Raw genomic sequence first — 19,572 nt, 5'->3', positions numbered from 1 at the left:
ACAGGCCACTGATTAAAGTGGCCAAACCAGCTACAAAGCAGGTACGTGTGTGGCCTGAGGGATCTACAGAGGCACTCCAGGACTGCTTCTCCACCACAGACTGGAGTGTCTTCAAGCAAGCAGCCACCTGCAACAACATCACTGACCTCCAGGAGTACACGGAGACCGTCACGTCCTACATGAGGAAGTGCATGGATGATGTCACTGTCACCAGAACCATCACCATACGGGCCAATCAGAAACCTTGGCTAACAGGAGATGTCAAAAGGCTCCTGAGGGCCAGGAACACTGCCTTCAGAGCTGGGGACGAGGGGGCCTAAGGACTGCCAGGGCTAACCTGTCTCGGGGCATCAGACTGGACAAGAGACAGTACTCCAGGAGGATTGCAGACTGTTTAAGTGACAGCAGAGACAGCAGGAACCTGTGGCGAGGAATCCAAACCATCATGGACTACAAGCCCTCTCCACGGACCTATGATAGCTCCACCTCTCTGCTGAACCATCTGAACAACTTCTTCGCCCGCTCCAGGCCTGGTCGTGTTCTGAGAGACTGTGCTGCTGAGCTCACAGATGTCCTCACGGACATCTTCAACATCTCACTGAGCCAGGCTGTTGTCCCCACGTGTCTTAAATCCACCACAATCATCCCGGTGCCGAAAAAGTCATCTCCCTCCTGCTACAATGACTACCGCCCGGTCGCACTCACTCCCATCCTCATGAAGTGCTTCGAGCGGCTAGTCATGCACCACATCAAATCTGTCCTCCCCCCTGCCCTGGAGTCACAACACCGCATCACTGGCCAAAAAAGCCCATCAGCGCCTGTACTTTCTCCGTAAGCTGAAAAGAGCAAAAGCCCCACCCCCCATCATGCAGAACTTCTACAGAGGCACCATCAAGAGCATTCTGTCCAGCGGCATCACAGTGTGGTACGGAGCCTGCACGTGCAGTGTCCTGCCGTAACACACTGCAGCGCATCATGAGAGCAGCTGAGAAAACCATTGGTGTCTCTCTCCCCCCTCTCTTGGACATTTTTAACGCTCGTCTCACCCGCAAAGCCACCAGGATAGCAGGGGACCCCACCCACCCATCTCACTGCCTCTTCAACCTGCTGCCGTCGGGGAAGAGACTGCAGAGTCTCCGAGCCAGAACCAGAAGGCTCAGGGACAGTTTCATCCACCAGGCGGTCAGGAGACTCAACTCCCTACCTACTCAAGTTGATTTTATAAAATTTATAAAATACACTTTATTGACTAATCCGTCCATCGTTTAGCGCAATTAAAGGTAGTGTGATGGGGTGAAGAAATACACGACAAGGAGGGCTCAAATCAAAACCCCGAGAAGGTGGATTTATTCAATAGAAAGTCAAACAAATACGAGTGGGGGGTGAAGTGCTCTCTCTCTTCCTTTCCTTCCTCCTGGTGCAGTGTGTCCGTGCCATGGGGTGCAGGTTGATCGATCATATGCCTTTTTATGCCACTTCGCCAATTGGGAGCAGCTGGGACTGATCAGCCTGTGACAGGCATGTCCAGGTGCTTCTCGTGAGTAACCATGGCTACACTGATGGCTGCTCGGGGATGCTCCTCCCCCTCCTTGATCTGGGAGATAACTACTCCCAGTACTGTATCGGAGGCATCCGTCTGCAACAGGAAGGGGCAGCTGAAATCTGGCGCTCGGAGTACTGGTTCCGACGTCAGTGCTGTCTTGATCTTCTGGAAGGCCTCCTCTGTAACTGGTGTCACGGCTTCCACCTTCTTCTCCCTGGGGCCGGATGAGGCCCTTCATGACTTGGAAACCCAGGTACTTTGCTTTGAAGAGCACCAGATGACATTTCCTGGGGTTGGCTGTGAGCCATGCCCTCCAGAGTTTGGACAGCACCCTCCGCAGGCGCTCCAGGTGGTTCTCCTATGTCTCCGAGTGGATGACGACATTGTCGAGATAGGTCTGGTGGGGCCGCAGGACGACATCCATCATGCACTGGAAGGTTGCAGGTGCGCTGGAAGGTTGCAGGGACTTCTCTGATGCTGAAGAGGATATAGGGTAGCATTAGGTCCCAGTCCCGCCTGTCCTCTGCCACTACACGTCGGAGCATCTGAATACTTCTCGCGATGTCACATACAGCAGGGTGATTTTGCCAGGACATGGCAGTGGACTCCATCTGATCTGTTCTGCAGAAGGCCTATCCTGCTTCATTGGCAACTCCACTAGCTGTGGAGTGATTCAGGGAAAGGAACTCTCCTTGGGGAAGCCCTCACCACAATCCTCAAATTAGCTTTGACACCACCAGGCACATGGTAACATTCCAGACAATATAAGCCAAGAAGAGTACTTCATAGAGGTTACAAAAGAGGTTTACCTTATGGCCAAAGTAGCCCAACCTCTTTTCAAGGTTCTTCACTGGTTATTATAATAATATTCACTAACATTGGTGCAGTAATGATGGGAAAAACAAAATGTTTATGAATGTGACAGATTATCTCCATAAGACTCAAGTCACTTACACTCCCCATTACTAACAGGCATGGACATCGTAACTGCATGTGGGTGAGACAGGACCCCTCCACTTTTAATGACCAATGAAATTGGAGCCACCCACTTTTACCAAATTCAGCGAATATGTCTGCACTTTTCAGCAACCCAAAAATATTTTCCACTTGGCATTGATGGACCCTTGGAATTGAAAATTTACAGGGGTTCACTGGTTTAAAAAAAATTCTGATAATCAAAACGTGCTTCTTTTCATTTTAAGGTATTGTTTTGATTATGATGCACCAATAATTATTCCCCGACGTGCTATCGCATGTGACTCGCATACTGTCCACAAAGTGGACACACCATCACACAATCTTTGAAGGAAGCTTAAGGAATATTTGCATTTATTATTGCAATAAATGCAAATTTGATTAACTACTGGGGTAGATGTCATAATTTTGGCTAATACGCAACCTATTGAATATACACAAGATGCAAAAAATGTCCAGAGAATGTGACAGAAAACGATATGAAAATTATATTGTTGTGTGTTGATATAGGGTCAATTAACTAGCTCATCATTTTCATTACAGTTCATCATTTATTTTTCATTTTAAATATAAATATTAGCTCCATAATAATCTGATCTGAGAAAGTAAAGTATTTCAGTGTAGTCTGCTAGCACACTGTTGACAAAGAATATGTGTACTTACCCTGCACAATGACACCAAAGCCAGGTGAGCAGGCACTGTGACGGACACAAAACTCCACCACTAAGTGATACCCAGGTATACACTTACAGAGCCTGTCATGAGTGCTGTTACATTCCCTTTGTACAATCTGCCTTTCTTTGCAGACAGATGTACAGTGTTGACAGCTTTCTCCCCAATGCCACTGCTCTGCAAAGTGTTTTTCTGGGCAGGGGGCACAAACAGTTGTTTCCTCATTGCTGCAGTGGTTTTTCACAGCTGTGCCGGGTGGACACTGGTCACAAAGCAGCACCTTAGAGGTCACAGGGTCTCTGTGCTGGTACTTGGGTATCTCTTGGTAGGCCCGTGCAAAACACATGGCAAACAACTAAGAAAAAAAAACAAAAAACAAATAGAATACAGTTTAGAGAAGAAGCTTGTGATATGAAATGTATGTAAAGTGTTTTCTGAAAAGTGTATGAATGCAATGTGTGTTTATGAAAATCATTTAAATTCAATTCAATATCTGCTTTATTGGCATGCCAATTAATACAATGTATTGACAATGCATAGTGTTTACATTTTACAAAGGAGGATTAGGGCCAAGCAACAGTAAGAAAAAATAAAACTGTCTTGAAATGAAAGTTGGTAAATGTTGAGAAAAATCGTTAAATTATGAGAAAAAGTAGTTACATTTAGAAAAAAAGCTAATTACATTGGGATAAATACAGGGTGACATAAAGCATATGATGTGGTTCAATCTTTTGTAAAACTTTCTTTTCTTCCATTTATCATTACATACCACATCACAAATATAATTTTATAATTGAACAAAAATATTAATTTGTGGACTGAAAAGTATTCTACTATTGTTGTTGCATAGTGTTCCCTATCAAAAGCTACTCTCGATGCTGCGCTGAATGCGCTAATGAGAACGTCTTTTGTTCGACCGGTTGTTGAAGCACGTGTGTCAAACACAGCAAAGTTTGGCTTATATAACCTCGGTCAGGTGACGTCACCTGATCACGAACACCTGGAGGTTATAAATAGATGTGATGCGGAAACATCCTCAGGTCTTTTGTCTTCAAGGACCGCATTGTGTGTGAGTGTGTGTGAGGAGGAAGAAAAAAAATATATATATATATATATATATATATATATATATATATAAATATATATATAAAAGAAAAAATAATAATATGACGCATCAGGAAGGGAGATGCTTGCCTCCGTGCCAGAGGCAGCTCTCCGAGGACGATCGTCATACGTTTTGTTTCGAGTGCTTGGGAGAAGAGCACGCGATCCTCGGGCTCGAGGGCGAGTGCGAGCACTGTGATTTGTTTTCTATCAAGGTGCTTCGCGCTCGCCTCGCCTTTTTTAAAGGAGGATCGAGTGGATCGCGTGCCGATCCGGCTGAGCCGCATGAGACGGACCAGCCCCTTTCTCTCGCTCGCTCGCGGATCGCGAAGCCCTCGCGTCCGTTTCTCTATCGCGCCCCGGCGCTTCTTCTGAACGGACCGAGGAGACTTCATCTCTTGCTTCTGGGGAAGCGGAAAGTGCCACCACAGAGCGCTCCTCCCGCGACAATAAATCGTATGAGGAGCTACTCGAGGTGGTAACTCAAGCAGTCCAAAGATTAAATCTAGACTGGCCCCAGGAGCGAGAGAACCCCAAGCGCTCGAAACTAGACGACAGATTTCTGTCGGGTGGCCGGGGGAAGGGGCCTCAGCGACGGTCTCTCCCCTTCTTTGACTATCTCCACGAAGAGTTGGTGCGCTCGTGGAGTAAGCCTTATTCGTCCCGTGTCTTCGTGCCATCGACGTCGATTTATTCGACTATCGTAGATGCGAAGGCATGGGGCTACTCGATGATGCCCCAGGTGGAAGAGACGCTTGCGGGCTATCTCTCCCCTGGAACTTCATCATCCCTGAAAAAACCGACCCTCCCCACCAAGCCAAGTATGACATCTTCGCTGGTAGGAAAAGCTTTTCAGGCAGCGGGTCAGGCTGGTGCTTCCCTGCACACCATGGCGGTCCTGCAGGCGTACCAGGCTGACCTGCTGAAAGACTTGAGCACAGGCGAGTCCATAGATGAAGAGGCGTTTTTAGAGCTGCGCCGAGCCACAGATCTGTCTCTCCGTGCGACCAAGCAGAGACATTTGTGGCTCAACCTCACGGGCATCAAGGACAAAGACCGTGCCATCCTCCTTGATGCCCCTGTCTCGCCTTCCGGCCTATTTGGCGATGCAGTTAACACCGTCGCCACTAGGTTTCGGGAGGCGAAACGCTATGAGGAAGCATTTGTGAGGTTTCTTCCCCGCCGTGCTCAAGAGTCGGGACCGTCGGCCACCCGGTCCCAACCAGGTCCGGTTCCCTTGAGGCGTGAGGCACAGAAGGACAGCGTGGCGAGCCGAGCACCCCCTCGTAGAGACTGGGGTGCGGCTCGCCGCACTTCACAGTCCGCCTCAAGGAGACCGGACCTGCGGAGCATAATCTCAGCGAAAAAGAAGCCCTGATACTGGTGCACTCAGGACCGTGGGGGTGCCTCCCCCCGGGGAGGGGCGCGAAAAATTCCAACAGACAATAAAGGCACCCTCAGGAAGCCATTATTCAATCTCCGCCGCCACTGGTGTTTCGGGGAGCAACGGTTTCGGCGTTGGATGTTCGATCGCCTCCTGCCACGTTTCAGGACGGCGAACATCTAACAACCCCCCAACAAAACAAAGTGTCAAAATTAGTGCCCCTTTCAGAGAAGCTGGCAGCGTGGAAGCTTCTGCCAAATATCTCCCCATGGGTCCAAAAGACCATAGAAAGAGGCTACAGGATTCAGTTCGCATATCGTCCTCCGCGTTTCAACGGCGTGATTTTCACTTCCGTGAAACCGAACGAAAAATTTGTAGATACAGAGTTGCAAACTCTGGCAACGTGTTCCTCTACCAGACAGACAGTCAGCCATTATTCAGATGGGGCTGCGTCCGATTTTAGATCTTCGCCATCACCTCAGAACACTTCAAGTGTTTCTCAAATCCAACCAGGCGATTGGTTTGTGACAATCGATCTAAAGGACACATATTTTCACATAGAAATATTGCCACAACACAGGAAGTTCCTGAGGTTGGATGTTTACCAGTATCGCTTCCTGTCACCCCGCACATACACAAAAATGCATTGCAGCTCTGGCTCCTTTACGACTCCTTTACGACTGCATCCGCATTCTAAATTACATAGACGACTGGTTGATTCTGGCTCAGTCTCAAGAGCTTGCGCTTCGACATCGGGATGTCGTCCTAGCTCATCTCGAATCGCTGGGGTTGAGACTCAACGCCAAGAAAAGCGTTCTCTCCCCTGTTCAGAGGACAACATATTTAGGACCGTAAGGGATTCGACCACGATGCAGGCACAGCTGTCTCCTGCACGCCTCGAATCCATTCTGAACACCCTAAAGAGCATCAAGCTAGGCCAGAAAGTCACTCTTCATCACTTTCAGAGAGTTCTAGGTCTCATGGCAGCTGCTTCCACAGTGATACCTTTGGGCCTCCTGCACATGAGATCGTTTTAGTTGTGGCTCAGAGCCAGGGGATTTCATCCAAGGGCCAATCCCCAGAGCCAAATAAGGGTTACGCGTCGAGGGCTTCGTACCCTATCTATGTGGTTCAGACCCCGGTTTCTCACTTTGGGTCCCACTCTAGGTCCGTGTTGTCGTCGCAAGATGCTAACGACAGACGCATCCCTCACGGGTTGGGGAGCGGTCTTAGATGGCCGTCCAGCCCAAGGGATCTGGAGAGGTCATCTTCTCGAATGGCACATCAATTGCCTCGAAATGAAGGCTGTATTTCTGGCCCTGAAATACTTCCTCCAGCAGTTGAGAGGCTACCATGTCCTAGTGCGGGTGGACAACACGGCAGTAGTCTCTTACATAAATCGCCAGGGCGGACTGCGGTCGCGCCGCTTGAACGAGCTAGCGCAGCAGGTTCTGCTTTGGGCACAGGACAAGTTCCTGTCCCTCAGGGTGATTTATATTCCCGGTCACATGAACAGGGGAGCAGACTTGCTGTCCAGACAAGCTGTGACACATGGGGAATGGAAACTCCACCCGAAGTAGTCAGTCAAATCTGGGAAAGGTTTTACTGAGCGGAGGTGGACCTCTTTGCTTCACAGGAGACAGCACAATGTCCCCTCTACTTCTCTCTGACTCATCCAGCTCCCCTGGGTCTGGACGTGATGGCCCATGTGTGGCCCAGAATGCGTCTTTATGCATTTCCTCCGATTGCTCTGCTCCCCGGAGTCCTAGCCAAGGTCCGTCAACAGGGGTCTCGCCTCTTACTCATAGCGCCCCGTTGGCCAACCAGAATATGGTTCTCAGATCTAATATCTCTCCTCGACGGCTCACCGTGGGCGATTCCGGTGAGGAGGGACCTTCTCTCTCAGGCACAGGGGACAATATTTCATCCCCATCCCGAGCATCTTCATGTCTGGCCCCTGAGAGGGACCAACTAAGCGATGCTGGCCTTTCAGCCAATGTAATAGAGACTATTCTTAGCGCTAGGGCTCCCTCCACTAGAAGAACATATGCCATGAAATGGCGCATCTTCGAAAGTTGGTGTACAACACATCATGCAGACCCAGTTCACTGCCAGATTGTTTCAGTGCTAGAGTTTCTGCAAGAGATAATGTCCTCAGGCACACGTCCTAATACTCTCAGAACTTACATGGCCGCCATTTCGGCTTGCCATGCTCTGATTGAAGGGGCTTCCGTAGGGAAACACCCTCTAGTTGTTCGCTTCATTCAAGGAGCTAAGAGGTTGAGGCCGCCCACTAGGGCGACAGTTCCTTCATGGGATCTAGCTATAGTGCTTGAGGGCTTGGTGGACACCCCTTTTGAACTACTAGAGTCAGCGCCTGTCAGGTTTCTGACCCTAAAGATGGTTTTTCTAACAGCTATTACTTCTCTGAAGAGAACTGGGGATTTGCAGGCTCTGTCAGTCTCGCCATCCTGCCTAGATTTTGCCCCTGGGCTGGTAAAAGCTATTTTGCATCCTCACCCTAGTTATCTTCCGAAAGATCCATTCTCGACTGTAAATCCGGTCGTCCTTGAAGCCTTCTGCCCTCCGCCATTCATGACACCGGAGCAGGAGAAACTTCACTTACTGTGTCCAGTACGTGCTCTCCAGATCTACGTCCACCGCACTAGTCAGTGGCGTAAGTCAGAGCAGCTTTTCGTATGCTATGGTGGCCGCAACCGGGGGGCGGCTGCCACTAGACAGACTATGTCACACTGGGGGAGACATGCTATTGCCCTAGCCTATGAGGCGCGTGGTCAAACTTCGCCTCTAGGAGTTAGAGCTCATTCAACCAGAGGGGTTGCATCGTCGATGGCTTTAGCAAGAGGCGCGCCCTTGCAGCAAGTCTGTGATGCGTCAGGTTGGTCCTCTCCACACACATTTGTTAGATTTTATAGTTTGGATGTCCATGCTACTCCGGGCTTGCATGTCCTTGAGTCGACATCCCAGAGTAATGTCTAAGACCTCTTCAGTGTTGCGCGCACACACTACACAACGCTGGGGGTCCAGACACTCCTAGTGCGGCGGCGTTGGTATTCTCGTTCCCATTAGCGCATTCAGCGCAGCATCGAGAGTAGCTTTTGATAGGGAATGTCTCGGGTTACTTGACTGTAACCCTGTTCCCTGAAAAAGCGGGAACGAGATGCTGCGCCTCAATGCTGCACTGTGGGCGTGACTGGACGTCCTTTCAGACAAAAATTTGACCTGAGGATGTTTCCGCGTCACATCTATTTATAACCTCCAGGTGTTCGTGATCAGGTGACATCACCTGACCGAGGTTATATAAGCCAAACTTTGGCGTGTTTGACACACGTGCTTCAACAACCGGTCGAACAAAAGACGTTCTCATTAGCGCATTCAGCGCAGCATCTCGTTCCCGCTTTTTCAGGGAACAGGGTTACAGTCAAGTAACCCGAGACGTTTCTCCGGTTTTACACCAGTGCTTTTGAAAATGGAACAGCGCTGTTTCATCTGCCTTTAAACTCTAGTGGAGAAACCGGCATTAGTCTTCTGTCATTCAGCAAGCAAGTGTGTCTGTTCATGTCCTGTTAGTCTTATTTATTGCTGTCCGTTAATTACAATTGGCATGGCGAGGGCAATCAGGACTACAGCAAGTGCGCTGTGTGATCTCCGTGCAAAAGTTACATCACTGCCGGAGACATACACGTGACTTGCGTGGCTTGCCTCGGAGCAGAGTGCATAGCAACAGCTCTTGAGAGAGCTTGCTGTTTGCGTCACGCTGACTATAGTTATCAACAGACACACTCACCGTTCGATGGTAAGACAGTGGGCAGATGCCCCCTGGAGACATGTTTCCTCCACAGCTGACTTGTGAAGAAGGGTGGGCCAGTGTGTCCAAAGTGTGCTTTGGTCCCCCTAAGAGAGGGGTCTGCCAGCTTTGAAGCAGACCTTTAGCAGATGGATTGTGGATGGCATCACCAAGGCTCACTCAACCCCGAGTGTGCTGGCCTCTAAGACCTTCTTTGCAGGTGTCTCAATACCTGATGTCTGCAATGCTGCCGGTTAGTCTAAACCCTTGACCTTTGTCAGGTTTTACAGGCCTGTGCTACTCCTGATTCTTCAGTTCTCTTGCCCTGATGTGCTGTATGACACTAGGCAGAGACTTGAGAGTCTGGCAGCGTTAGCATCTCATTCCCATAGTGCTTCAACGCAGCTTGAACGTATATATAACCATGGTTCCTCGAAGGAACGAGACGCTGTGTCTCTGTGCCACATACGAGGCATTCCTGCCAGTGCTGCACCTGCCTGTAAATGTTTAGCCCTGCCTTCGGACAAATTACACAGCAGATTCAGAGTGTGGTCACACTGGGGGTATTCCCATAGCACTTCGACACGCTTCTCGATCCTTTGAGGAACCATGGTTTTACATGTAATCTGGAGATGTTATACTTATAAATACTGACATATGGTAGCACCTCACTATTGTTGTAAATTAACAGCAATAAGTATAGTTTAAAGTGTAGTGTAAATTAATACATTTTTAAAAATCTTTAAAAATAGATTCTGTTATTGGAACAAGCTCTCCTTATAGCCTGCCTAACCCTAATCAAACCACATACATTAAACTAGTTTTAAACTAGCATTTAAAATAAATTATATTATATTCTTAACAACACTGACATCTACACGAAACAGGAGAATTGTGCAACAACAATCAGTTAGAATTGGTCTTTGTCAGGTGACGTCATACTGCCAATAGCCACAGTGCATTATGGGTACAGCCACCATTTGTAAGGTATTAACAGAGTTGGAGAGTCATCTTTCTGTGTGTTTCCTTGTTTCCTTTCCATGTTATTAAAGGTCAACCTGCGTATGAAATGATGGAGACTGGGCATCGCCCTTACATTTGGGCCACACAGAAATTATACAGATAGATACTGGATGCTTTGCAAAAACCAAAAAATAAGCCCATTTCAGATGATTTTGTTGACTTTTATGTGCCAACATCTCGCACATCTCTTTTGTGTTTACCCAAAGACAGTATAAGACAGTGTACAGAACATTTAATTACATTGTTTCACTACTGTATGCAAACATGAGGCATTCTATTGTATGGCCAGGACAGAGATACTTTGAAAAAAAATATTCACCAGTTTTACAAACTACTAACACAATTACACTATATGGTGTTTTATCAACAAGGTTTAGGAGGTTCATGATCAGATAAACTGTCAATTAGGCACAGGTGTAGCTTGTCTAGATAATCATCCTAACCAGCTCATTACATGTATTTAAATAGTCACAGCCACCTTACCCCTGTACTAAGACAGTTTTCTTAGACTCAATAATTATATCACAGACTCAAATTTTCTGTAAACAAGAAGACCTGAACAAGGGATTTTTCACATCTTTCGTCACAATCTGCTGGCCCAAGGTTTACTCCTTTTCTGACAGCTACCGCCACCGAGCAAAAGTATAACATAACAGTATAACATAACATGTCACTCCATTCTATCCTCCAAGTAGTTTCACGCAGTACTATCCATTCATATTTAACAGCATGGTAAAAGTTCAAATCATTTAAGCTCTCCTATAACCTGACATTTACAGATTTCTCTTCTTGCAATTAGTGATTTTGATAGCGAACTGGAAGATGTAACAGCCCCAGGACATCAGGCTACAGATTTTTGCGAGCCCAGCAGTTACTCAAGTGATGTTCATTCGATCCATACCACCCACCACCTTGCTGCCATGTTTTTATTTCTTCAGTTTTCTGAGATGCTTAGAAATAGCAATAACCTCTAAATTCAACCCCCAACTCCATCCAACCATCTCTAAATTTATCAATAATTGCTTAATAAAAGAAGTTGTAATTGCTTTTAAATCATTTACTCTGGTAATAGGAAGCACTCCTTTCCAATACAATAAGTCTCAGTAACAACCAGTCGTTTCTTCGATTCTCAACATTTCAACACTCAGAATCAGAGCGCGGCCCCCTTCAGTCACAGTGTGAGTCCTCTGTCTATCATTTTGAGTCATGCTGCGTTGTTGAATCCACATCTAGGGTGGAGAATGGTAGGTTTAGGGGTGGAGATAGGTGGGTTTAGGGATTAGGGGTAGGTTTAGGTATGTTAAGGAGGAAGTGGTTGGATCTGTATCCAACCATGTCCCCTGGTTTTTGCAGCCTGCAACGAGACGCTCCTTTTCAGTTGATGCACCTGTAAAACACAACATGTTGTAAAACTAACATGTTTTTGAAATTAGCAAGAAAGATAAGATTCCTGCCCTCAGATTGTGTGTGCGCACTTAAGGCCATTTTTTCTGGTCCATGACAAAGGTACCACAACTTCTCTGTTCTCCTGTTCAAGCCCCACTTTAGTTTAGATTTTGAGGTGAAGTAACCACTTACATGTTCAGGTAAACAGAAAAAAATTGCTGTGCTTTTTCAAGAATAACATTCAAGAGCTGTGGGTCAGGTCAGGTGCAACTTGCAAACGCAGTCTTTTAAAGTCCACAAAATAAAATCACAGTACTCTGCATCAGCCACAAAATAATGGACTAGCCTTCTTCAGTTGAAGCTCCCAAGCTTCAACTTCCAAAGCTTTTGTTTCAGTGGCTGCATGCTTCTTCAAGAATGCTGTCACAGTACTTGCATGGGCATTTTATCTCAAAGCAGCCTCCTCCACAGTGTGTACACTGCACTAATCCATCTGGCAACACTCCAACCGGATAATGAAGCCATATTCACTTATTTCCATGTCACAGTGATGTTCCATTGTCTGCAGTTTATACTGTGTTCTCCCATTCTGCTTATTTACCCTTCCCAAGCAGTATCAGAACACTGGTTTGTAGCACCACTGTGGGGTTAACAAACAGCTCTAACTACACACAGTGCAGGGTTGTTCAAGTCAGACAAAAAGACTGAATGCATGTTAGATTAAGTAATTCTTCAAGCATGAAACTGACACCAAGATGAGCATTTGTGTTGCTTTCTTGTCTGTGTTTCAATAAGGTGTGCCTGCTCAGGTGTAATATACCCTACTTGCTTTGGTTGTGAAGTGGAGATGCAAAGTGGACAGTTCACTGCCATCCATTTTTTATCACACAGACTGTGCAGTGAATCGGAATTGCAGCTTTCTGAGATACCTTTTTCTTTTTATTTTACCGTTTTATTTATATTTATTTCCACATATGTGGAAAGTGCACTTAACACCAATGTGCAAGTACGACGCGACTTCTATATTTATTCAAATTAATTTATGGTTTATCATTGATCTGACACAATGTCTTTGGGGAATCCGTAAAACTAAATAGCTGATTCATTCAGCAGTCTCCCATGCAGTGGGCAGTTTATGGAGCTGTACGAATCTGCAGGCTTTGGAGAATCTGTCCATGACTCTAAGGATGAAGGATGGTCGGTCCTTAACAAAATCCATGGCGATGTGCGATCATGGTCTCCGAGGAATGGGTAGCAGTTTTAGCAGACCTGCTGGTCATTGATGTGAAAATTTGGCAACATTACGAGTAGGGCATTGCTGTACGAATTTCACTACTTCTGGCTTCCCACTTCCACCAGAATTTATTGCTGCCACTCCTTAAAAAAGTGACCTTCATGGCTAATAACCCACTTCGAACCTTGACCACCCACATCGTAATTCCATTCAGCGGGATTGAGCTTGCGTGAGAAGAAGACACAGGGAAACAGTTTAGCTGGATTTTCGTGGTGTTGTACGGCCCCAATGCTGGTGTTGGACGCATCCACCTCTACCACAAATTCCTTCTCAGGACCAGGGTGATGAAGGAGCTGTGGTGATTTTTTCCTTGAGAGCCTGGAATGCCTCAGTACTCTCGGGTGTCTATTTTAGCCCTTCTTGATCAAAGAAGTGAAAGGTGCAGCTGTAGTGCTGAAATTTTAAATTGAGAAATTTGAGAATTTGGCGAACCCTAGAAAATGCTGCATCTCAAATGCGTTGTAGGCCTAGGCCAATGAACGATGGCATTGACCTTTTGCTTGTCCATGGTAATCCCCTCTTAACTGATAATATTCAAGAAAAGAGACTTGGGTCTGATGAGTTTTTCAATTTGACATAGAGCTGGTCCTGAATGAAATGTTAAAGGACTGTTCTGAAGTGCTTAACATGGGATGACAAATGTCAGCATATCAGCATATCCTGGAAAATTTCATTGACGAAAGCTTGAAATGCAGAAGGACTGCTGGAGAGCCCAAATGACATAACCAAATATTCATAGTGTCCTGTGGTTTTGGAGGATGACATAGAGCAGCTGGATCCTGTTGTGGCGAAGTCTTGATAATGAGGAATCAGAGACAGATTAATTTGCATGCTCTTTAATAAGGATGGTCAAACAGGCAGGGGATCGGTAATAGTACAGAGATGTCCCAGGCAAAGACAGAATAGTAATCAGAGTCAGGCAAAGGGTTGAGGCAGGCAGCAAACAATCAGGATAAATAAGAAACAGATCAAGGTCACAATAGGAAGACAATGATAGTGAGAATAACGCTCAGAATTTCCAGCTGTGGCAAGGATAAGACTTGCTCAATGTAAGAGAGTCTGGGTACATCTTAAATAACGGCTCTAACAAGATGCACCTGGGCAGGTAATCAGGACTGGGTAAAGGCATTATGGGAAAGGCAGTTCTGAGGGCTAGAACTCTGGAGAGGGTTCGCTCCATTGGCCATTGAAGAGGAGGTACGATTCATGACAGTTTCCAAAGGCTGGCCATTGAACACATATAGAGCCACAGAAAGTACAATTCATGACAGTATTTACAGGTGCTGGTCATATAATTAGAATCTCATCAAAAAGTTGATTTATTTTACTATTTATTTTTACAAAAGGTGAAACTTGTATATTATATTCATTCATTACACATAGACTGATATATTTTGCTCATACTTTTCATGTTCATACTTTTCAGTTGGCCAAGATTTTTAAAAATTCTTTCTTTGTATTGGTCTTAAGTAATATTCTAATTTTCTGAGATACTGAATTAATACTGAAATAAATAAACTTTTTGATGATAATTATGACCTAATTATATGACCAGCACCTGTACTCCTCGTAGGTCTTCAAAACCATAGCCACAGAACTAGGTGAACATGATATCAAGACATAGCATCTCAGAAACAGGAAGAGTCTAATAACATCCACATGCATATCTGATTTTTCTCAAACGTTATGGGTTTATTCATTGTATGATGCCAATCACATAGATGTTGAAAACCCTATGAAAACTGTCATAAGGATGATGATGACGTAAAAACTGTTTGTACGGCTACATGTAAAACATTAGCATTTGTTTTGAGGCAGATAACTGCTGAGCATGCTAGAATTTCATGATACTCAGCACAAATATCAGAATGATTCATAGTTAAACACTTTAAAAAGCTCATAAATGGGTGTGGAAGAGGGATTCTATAGTTCTATAGTTTAACAAAAGTAAGTTTTAGCTACTGTGACCAAACTTGGTATATGTGGTGCTCTTAAAAATCTGGACAATTTTCTAATTTACCCTCATTAGCTATAACCAACAGTAAGTAAGATATTTTGTTTTGAATGTGCATTATTAGTCCGGTTGTGATGTTCATTCTTGGTATTACCTAGCCATCACTTGGTATTGTATTATCTGATAGTTTAAATTTTCTGGAGGCCCCCCAAGCATTATAAAGGTATGAAACTAACCATACTTCATCAAAATAACTTTTTTTCTTTAAAAAAAAAAAAGTTTGAATAATGCACTTTAAAGATATGCGACAATTACCATTTATAAAAAAGTTTTGAGTTTTTTTTTTTAAATCACCATTGCAACACCGTTCAAGATATCCATATCTTTCACTATTTAAGTTGTCGACAAGTTTTGGTGATTATTCCTTGAAATCTCTCAGAGAAGTATTCAAAATTGTTTTGGTCCCTGCACATTCAGACAAAAATAGCCGGCTGTAACGCCAAGCCAGCAGAGAGAGCCCTCGCCCGAGTACTAACCGTGCTCAACCCTCCTCTACACCTACTTCCTGCTTGAGGGCTTTATAACCGGAGGCCCTCCATGTATTCAACTGTGAAGTATTGCCAGTTTACCTGCCTTACTGAGCATTCCTTTCATTTGACTCAGATTGTTACTCTGTGTATGATTTCTGCCTGCCTACCTGTTTCTCAATTCCTGGATTTGCCCTATTGCTTTGGTTGCCTGATCAGACTGTTGTTCTGTTTATTGACCCATTGCCAGCCTCCCTGCCTTTGGACTCTCCCGCGTACTTGTTAACGGATCGGACTGCCTTTTATTGTTGACTGTCTTTTGTCTTGTATCCAATAAACTTCCGCGTATGGATTCAAATGCAGCCTCCTTGTCTACATTACACCGGCTTTTAGTTTAATCACTGCAAATCAGAAAGTTTTCTGGATTTGTGTCAGATAGTCATTTAAACTATCTGACACAGCTGCGTTTAAAATTGAACTGGAAGTTAAGTGCTGGGCGTCCGGTCAGAGGAGAACTGACCCCAACTGAGTCTGGTTTCTCCCAAGGTTTTTTTTTCTCCATTCTGTATGCATGGGGTTTTGTTTCCTTGCCGCTGTCGCCTCTGGCTTGCTTGGTTGGGGACACTTAACTTCTAGTGATTATCGTTGAATTGACTACAGAGACTGTCTCTGCATTATACATCCCTGTCATTATACATCCCTGTCATTATACATCCCTGTCATTATACTGTACAGTGCTTTGATGCAACCTGTGTTGTTAAAAGCGCTATATAAATAAAAATGAATGATTGATTGAAATTATTGATTTATGAGATCAACATATATACTGAGTTTGGTGACTTTGGCTAAAACTGATCCCCCCACTTTTGACAGAAGCATTTAAAAAAATGACGCTATAACTTGATATAACTAATTGTCATTTCTATGCAATCTGCATCCTACAACAAACAAACCCATTAATTGTGAGCAAAATCAGAGTTTCTTGCCATAACTTCATCACTGTTTGAGATATCTAAAATCCCATCGCAATTTAGCATCCCCAATGTCTTGAGATCATTTTCATAGAGTTTGGTGGCCATGGTTTCAAGGCCCTAAAAGAAGTATATCAAATTCCACAGCATTAGCTTTTTTTAAACAACCCTGAGTAGTGGGCCCTCGAATCAGTGCAATCGCCACCTTGGTGGCATCAGAACAACATTTCCCAACTGACACATACAATACAGTAACCCTCTGACAGTTTGGATTTACATGATACAGCAATGAAAGAGTTAATCCAAAACACACACACACACACACACACACACACACACAGTATATACAAAACTTTGGTAACACTTTCAATAAGTTTTCAGTTATTAATATTAACTATATTAATTACCAGCAAATATTAATTGTTTATTATATATTAGTTTATGTTTATTGTATATTAGCCTGCCTGCCTGCCTGCACTGACTACACCCGTTAACCCGTCCTGCCCCATTGCTCGCCCGACTGTCTTCACCGGAGATGCAACTTCCTGTGCGGGCTTCCTCCTTCAGTGCTGCCTATATTTAGAAATGCAGCTGCATTTCTGCCCTGAAAGAGGCAAAATTGCATTTGTTATTTCTCACTTGGCTGGATAAGCACTACAATGGGCGGAGGCTCTTTAGACTTTGAATAGTCCGCGAGTGAGCTCTTTGGAGAACTTTGTAGAACATTTCCAGGAGATATTTGGTCAGCCGACTACCAGTGTGACTGTACATGACGAGCTCCTTCAGCTTCGGCAGGCAGACCTCCCTATTCATGAATACGTTCTCTGATTCCATACGCTAGCTATCTGCAGTGGCTGGAATGATACTGCCCTGTGTTCTGTCAGGGGTTGAACAATGCTATTCGTCAACAAATGGCAATCTACGAGGACAATGTGGGACTGAAGGTGTTCCTACGTAAAGCCACCAACGTAGCACAACACATCACAGCATATCTTTTATCATACGAACCTCCTTCCCTGAGTGCCGCACTCAAGCAACCTGAACCCATGTTTACGGATAATTATCATCTCTCCAGCCAGAAACGATCTTGTCGCTTCAGGGAATGATTGTGTCTATATTGTGGCTCTTCTGCTCACACCATCCGTCCTCCGCAACCAGCAGTGAGTGTCACTAATGTATTTCCTTCAGTTACCTGAATTCCCCATATAGACGCTAACCTCCAATTTTGTACCTAACTTTTCCCAGTCAAAGTCCTATTGGTTTCTGGAACATCCGTGAATTTCATGTCGTCCCATAGCCTGATCAGTCTCCATATTCACAGACACAGAAATTCCACCACCTACCGCATAACCACTATTTAGGGCAGACCCCTATATAACAGACTGGTGCGATATAGCAACCCACCACTACTACTCCAAATAGGCAGTCTTCACACCGAAACCATCACACTCCTGTTTCTGGGAGATGCCACAGTAGACGTGATACTAGGTCGGCCTTGGCTCAAGCAACACCAGCCCAGCATTAAGTGGAAGACGGGGGAAGTTCTGACTTGGAGTCAATCTTGTAAAGAGAAATGCCTGTCACCCTTAGTTAAAGTTCCTCTCACACACTTATTCTGTCATTCCACTACGATAGAACGTCTGGGAATAAACAGCATCCCTACCATACCACCCGAATATCGTGACTACTCTGATGTCTTGAGCAAGACTGTCGCTACCCGTCTACCTCCTCGCCGTCCCTGGGATTGCGCCATAGATATACTACCGGGTACCAAACTACCCAAGCGTTGGATATAATTCAGGAGGCACTAAACCAAGGGTTCATACGTCCTTCCACTTCTCCCGCTGCATCCAGCTTCTTCTTTGTGTTTGTTTGTTCGGATATACATAGATGACATCCTCATAAATTCATCCAATTTTACTGACCACCACAAACATGTAGCCCAGGTCCTCCAATGCCTTTGATATCATAACCTCTACCTGAAAGCGGAGAAATGTGAATTTCACCAAACTATTATGCATTTCCTAGGTTATATCATTACACCCTATGGATTTCGGATGGATCTGAAAAAAGTTGACTCGGTACACAACCTGCCGCCTGCTACCACTGTTAAACAACTTCAGAGGTTCTTGGGCTTTGCCAACTTTTACCGTCACTTTTACCAAATCTATCCTCCCAACATCCTTCTTCCTAGATCCTATACAGTGGTTGGTCCCTTGATGAGCAAATTCGAGAAGCCGTCCATACTGAACCTGCTCTGCTGGGAGGTCCGGAAAGGGAAACTCTACGTACCATCACCACTGCGTTTACCCCTTCTGGACTCAGTTCACACCTCTCTGGGATCAGGGCACCCGGGTAGCTACCGAACCCTCTCACTTCTTCAAAACCGCTACTGGTGGCCCAACATTGTTTCGGGATGCCAGCCGTTACGTCAAAAGATGTTCAACCTGCGCTATTACCTGCACTCCACGCCGTTTGCCTGAAGGAAAGCTAGTGCCTTTACCTGTTCCACGCCGACCTTGGTCTCATATCAGCATGGATTTTGCCACCGATCTCCCATAGGCTACACGGTCATCCTAGTGGTGGTTGATCGTTTCTTGAAAGCCTGCAAACTCATTCCGTTACGAAGAGTACCAACCGCCATGGAAACAGCTTAGGCTTCATTCCACAACGTCTTCAGACACTTCGTACCCGGTATTGTCTCAGACCGGGGTTCCCAATTCACCTCTAGGGTGTGGAGAAGCTTCTTTTAACTCCTCAGCGTTTCCGTCAGTCTCTCCTCAGGCTATCACCCACAAACTAATGGTCAAACCAAACGTAAGATTCAAGAAATTGGCCAATATGTCCAATCCTACTGCCACCAACACAAGAGTGAATGGAGCCAGTTTCTACCCTGGGCAGAATATGCCCAAATCTCCCTTCGCCAGAACA

General features: G+C 45.4%; 1 protein-coding gene across 1 annotated transcript in view; it reads right to left on the bottom strand.

Annotated features, from left to right (window-relative positions):
• The window catches only part of LOC122361026 (tumor necrosis factor receptor superfamily member 11B-like), a 57,492-nt gene that overhangs the window by 29,156 nt on the left and 8,764 nt on the right, over window positions 1–19,572 (bottom strand). Inside the window, exon 2 of the mRNA XM_043261957.1 lies at window positions 3,182–3,545. Within this exon, the coding sequence (XP_043117892.1) occupies window positions 3,182–3,545 (364 nt within the window). The remainder of the gene's footprint in view (window positions 1–3,181; window positions 3,546–19,572) is intronic.

Source organism: Puntigrus tetrazona, chromosome 16 (assembly GCF_018831695.1).
Source record: "Puntigrus tetrazona isolate hp1 chromosome 16, ASM1883169v1, whole genome shotgun sequence".
In the NCBI taxonomy this organism is placed as follows: domain Eukaryota; kingdom Metazoa; phylum Chordata; class Actinopteri; order Cypriniformes; family Cyprinidae; genus Puntigrus; species Puntigrus tetrazona.
This window is presented reverse-complemented; position numbering and strand designations above follow the sequence as displayed.